The 4,550-nt window shown below is 60.4% G+C and overlaps 1 protein-coding gene across 1 annotated transcript; it reads right to left on the reverse strand.

Moving 5' to 3' along the window:
* Window positions 1-227: 227 nt before the first annotated feature.
* On the reverse strand, window positions 228-2,197 carry CBLN1 (cerebellin 1 precursor). Its single transcript, XM_052656457.1, has 3 exons — window positions 1,934-2,197; window positions 1,665-1,784; window positions 228-425 (listed from the first exon to the last, which is right to left on the reverse strand). The coding sequence occupies exons 1-3, from the start codon at window positions 2,195-2,197 to the stop codon at window positions 228-230; spliced, it is 582 nt and encodes a 193-aa protein (XP_052512417.1).
* Window positions 2,198-4,550: the final 2,353 nt, after the last annotated feature.

Genomic DNA, 4,550 nt, shown 5'->3' on the forward strand with positions numbered 1-4,550 from the left:
ATTTTGGAAATGGGAGTGCGCAGAGCTAAGCGGAATTTACTTCTCCTAAAGAGGAAATGGACTAAGTTGTCCAACCGCCGGGCTGCGCTTCGTTTACCGGATACAGCTGGGGAACAAGTAGGAAGTTTCAAGTCGTGCCGCTTTCTCGTCCTCTAAAGTTCAGCCTCTTTATCATTTTCCCCTCCTGCCTTCGCCCTCTCCCTGCCTCCATTCCCGAGATGAGCCAGTCAGAGGGGAAATACGAGGAATCCGGAGAAGGTCGAATATTTCCAGCCCCCCATCAAGTTTCCTCGCTCCAGCTTGAGGTATGCTCGGTCGCCTTTCTCCATCTGGATTAGAACTCCGTTGCTGGCGGCCTCCCGGGTCACGTCCTGGTCACCAGCGAAGGCTGAAATCACCGGCCACCCGTTTAACATGAGGCTCACCTGAGAAAGAGAAAGGCCGGCTTCAGAGGGGCAACCCAGTGGGGTACCGAAGCGTAGATAAAATAGCGAACCTTCACCGCTTGGCTGACAGATGTAAAGCTTGGAAGCAGGGGGCGGCGGGTGGGCGGGGGCGGAAAGAAAAGGGGCTTTGTAATTTACTGCCGAGGGCCCAATGAGGAGAAAGACGGTCCATCTGGGTGACAGAAAGGGTCTGCTCCCCAAACGAATCGAACCCTGACTGCGCTCTTTTTATCCAGTTTAGTGAACCCGTAGATGGCTCAGGCGCCCAGAGACCTTCGGCCCTGCCCTCCCCGCCAGCCTCAGAGAGAAAGTCAGACAACTGGCGCTTCCGGGAACACAAACAAATACAAACAAAAACCCTGGCTCCTCCCGATTCCAGATGCCGGAACACAGCAGAGACGCAGCGGAGGAGCCAGGCAAGGTTTCGGCAGATGAGAAATCTCTCTCAGAGCTGCACTCCGTGCTTCATCCCCAAACTCCGGGCTCAGTTTTCGTCCCAGATCCAGCCTTGCCCTCCACCGCCTGGCTTTGCCCTTGCGGTGGCATCAGCAGATAAAGGCCCAGGGCCCTCTCCCCAGCCGCGCGTTCCGCCTTCTGTGTCCGCCCAAAGAAAACCTGAAAACCTTTGGGAACCCTGGAGAGCCAGTGAGTGCTGGCTGGGGCAAGGCTGGAGCCAGGAGGGTGTGGCACTACGCCCCTCCCTTTTCTCTCCACCTTTCAACTGATATAGTTAGGCGCTACTTGTTCAGAAATCCGGAGTGGGTCCCCAGAGGGACGCTAGGACTCCCCCGGAGCGTGGCACTGAATGCAAGCGCACAGGTTTCTCGGCCGCTTCAGAGCTGGGACAGGAGTCGGGGATACTGTCCGTGGTGCTGAAGGAGATGATCCGCGGAAAGCTTCCGGAAGCGGGAACTGTCTGGGATGCTAACAGAAACTCTAAAGCGAAATCCCCGGGGTTCCGTCGCGGGAGGACCTCTTTGGAGGGTCCCACAAGGCGGAGGCAGAAAACTGTGCCTGGAGGTGGTTTCAAGAACCCATGACTGGAAAACAAGGGAGAGTCCAAGCCAGAGAACCGTGAGGCCCTGCTACCCATTCCTCCAAGCTGCCCCGGGGACATGCGGCTGCCCCTTCTATTTCCCACCCCCGCCGGGCCGACTCACTCCCGCGGCCAGCAGCCCCCTACCGGGGCTGGGGCCTGGCCCTGAGGCGGCAGCTGACCTGGATGGTCTGTCTGTTGTAGACTTTTACCACGTGGAAGTTAAAACTGTAGATTCCTTTGCGCGGGGCGATGAAAGTGCTGCGTTCTGAATCAAAGTTGTTCCCGATGTTCACTAGTACCTATAACGAGACGGGAACGAAGGGGAGTAGACAAGAATCTGTCCAGAACTCTTGTCCCCGCATTTCCGCTGAGACCTCGGAGAGGGTCGAACATCTACCTACTACCTCTCCCCCAACCCCCACCAATCCAGTCTTCCTGGAGCACTCACCTGGTCGAAGTAGATGATCATGGTGCGATTACTCATCTCGGACGGCTCATGGTTGGTGCTTCTGATGGCAGAGAAAGCCACCTTGGCGCTGCCGGAGCGCACAGAGATGCCCAGAGCTGTGCCCGTGGGATCGGACGTAGGGTTGGAGTCGCAAACCACCAGGCACTTGCCTTCTAGCACGATGGGCTCCGTCTCGTTCTGCCCGCGGGCCGGGCCCGCCAACCATGCTGCCGCCAGCAGCAGCAGCTCCACGACGCCCAGCATCGCGGCGCCGGCGCCCACCCCGCCCCCCACCCCGGGGGCTGCCTGCACCAGCCGCCCCCCCGCCCCAGCCCGGCTCCGAAGCCCCCTCCTCAGATCCGTGTTCAGCTCTGCCAACGCCGCTCTGGACACTTCGGGTCTTCTTGCACTCCTGGGCAAGCGTGCCCCCCGAGCGATGCTCCCGGAGCCCCGCCCGGGCCTCAGGGGTACCGTGGCTGCCCAGCCGCACTTGGATGCATAGCCGCTGCCGCTCGATCCCCGCTGATTCCGCCGCCTCCTGCCCGCACCGGCCGCTGCCGCCGCCGCCGCCGCTCTGAATTATTGATGCAGCGGGCGATGCAGCCGGAGCCGGCGGAGAGCGCGCGCCGGGCACAAAGGCGCGGACCGCGGCCTGGCCCCGCCCCTACCACCTCCCTCCCCGCCTCCCTCTCCAGCCCCGCCCCCGCGCCGGCAGAAGCTCCACCCGCCGGCCAATCCTGGAGCGCCGCGCTCCCCGCCGAGCCAATGACGGCGCTGTCCGCGCGCGGCCACCTGACCCTGGGCGCCGTTGTTATTAGGCGCGGCGAGGCCGGCGGCGCGCGGCAGCAGGGTTGGGCTCAAGCGGAGAGTCGACGGAAGGAGCGAGGGCCGGGAACGCGCGCGCGCGCGCCCGCGTTTCTGTGCCGTCAGCGGCGGCCGCTCGCTTGTCTCCCGCCTCCCGATACGGTCTTGTTCAGCCCCCTCAGCCCTTCTGCCCTCCTCCCTCGCCGGCCCTCAGGTAGGAGGCTGCGCGCACGCCCAGGTTCCGGAGTAGAGTCGCCAGAGACCGAGAGAGGCGCGAGTGTGGGCGCGTGGGGCGGGAGGGGAGCGCCCCCCAGTGGGTAAAGGGGTGAGGGGCAGCGGGCGCGCGGGTGAGCCTCGGCAAGCCGGCCGACCCGGCGGCCGGGCTTCAGGGCGCGTGCGTGCGTGGTGGGGCGGGGCGTGCGCCGAGGCCGCTGTGCAAGGAGGCGCACGTGCAGCCGCTGGGAGCTGGCGCCGCGGGGCATCGAAGCCAGTGTCCACATCCTGGCCTCGCGGCCAAGAGTGTGGCGCTGGGCCGGCAGCTCTATCCCGCTTCTCGAAGTGCTCACTCTGCGGGTCGCGGAGTCGGATCGAGCGTGCACTCATTTATTCTTTATTTCATTTATTCGAGATAGATCATTGAACACTTGTGGACCCGAAGTGCCAGGCTTCCAGGCGCTGAGGACATAGTGATGAGCAAAATCGGACGAGGCCTGCCTTCGTGCCTGTTACAGTCTAGTGCAGGAGGCACTGGCAAGTACAGTGGCATCGCAGACAGGTTCATTTCTCTGATACCATTTTAATCTTTTGCACTTAAAATTTTATACTTTGCATCCTCATTTTATTTACTGTGCACCTTTGTGGCATGTTCTGTCCGCGTGTAGTTACATACTATTGCCTTGCATATAGACACCAAATCTTGTGATTTATGGGCGAGTTTTCAAGGGTGATTTTGAAATTTCAACGCTAATGTATTTTTACCTCACGCGTTAACTTAGAGCTTTACACACACGTAGTCAACACAGTAAAACACAGCTTTGCTAAGTGACAGAGAGAGGGGAGCTACAGTGGTGGTAAGAGGAAAGGCATGGAATGAAGGCGGTTAACCTGCCATTAGGTGGAAGCTGGAGGGCGATCAGACCTCTCTGTCAAGTCCAAAGCAAGAGACTTCGGACCCGAATGAGAGGCGGGCGGGAATGCTGTCCCCCGGAGCACCTGGCGCTTGGGTCCCCGCCGGGCGACTTTGAACCCGCGTGCTCTGCCGAACGAAAGCAGACGTGCGGCAGGCGGCGGCCAGCCGCAAGCCCGGGGATCTGGACAAACCTGGATCGCGGGCTGACAGCACCTCCTTTCGGTCTCCCGGCTCGCCGCCGGCGGGGTCTGCGGCCGCCTAGGGTAGGCTCTCCCCTACGCAGGAAGACAGCTTTGGAATGGCCAACAGCCGCACATTTCAGCTTTGTGTCTTTGAGACTTAGATAGATGTTTAAAGACTCATCTGGAGGCACCCATCTCGGAACCTCGCCTCTGTTGGAATGCCTGCCTGCTGGGGTCACTGGGTTCGCCCAGGAGAAAGAGAACGGGCGGGGGAAGAGCAACAATTGACAGAAAACTGTTTTTTTAAGTCAGATCTGTTTGAGACATCCCCAGAAAGCGTTGCCAGCTATGATTACACCTAATGTGAGAGCATGAACTAATTTAGGAGGTGAGATCTGAATAATGACACTGTACCCTGTATAGCCGCGGAGCCTGGCAGCCCCAGCAGTGGAGGGTACCTGGAGCAATACCCGTGTAGAATCAACAGCATGTGCTCAGTGCC

This window comes from Budorcas taxicolor, chromosome 18, assembly GCF_023091745.1.
Source record: "Budorcas taxicolor isolate Tak-1 chromosome 18, Takin1.1, whole genome shotgun sequence".
NCBI lineage: Eukaryota > Metazoa > Chordata > Mammalia > Artiodactyla > Bovidae > Budorcas > Budorcas taxicolor.

Excerpts from the sequence above, each read along its gene's own strand:
- CBLN1 (XM_052656457.1), bottom strand. The coding sequence starts at position 2,197 with ATGCTGGGCGTCGTGGAGCTGCTGCTGCTGGCGGCAGCATGGTTGGCG. Across the intron at positions 1,785-1,933 it reads TGATCATCTACTTCGACCAG|GTACTAGTGAACATCGGGAA; the intron begins GTGAGTGCTCCA and ends GTCTCGTTATAG. Across the intron at positions 426-1,664 it reads ACAACAGACAGACCATCCAG|GTGAGCCTCATGTTAAACGG; the intron begins GTCAGCTGCCGC and ends TCTCTTTCTCAG.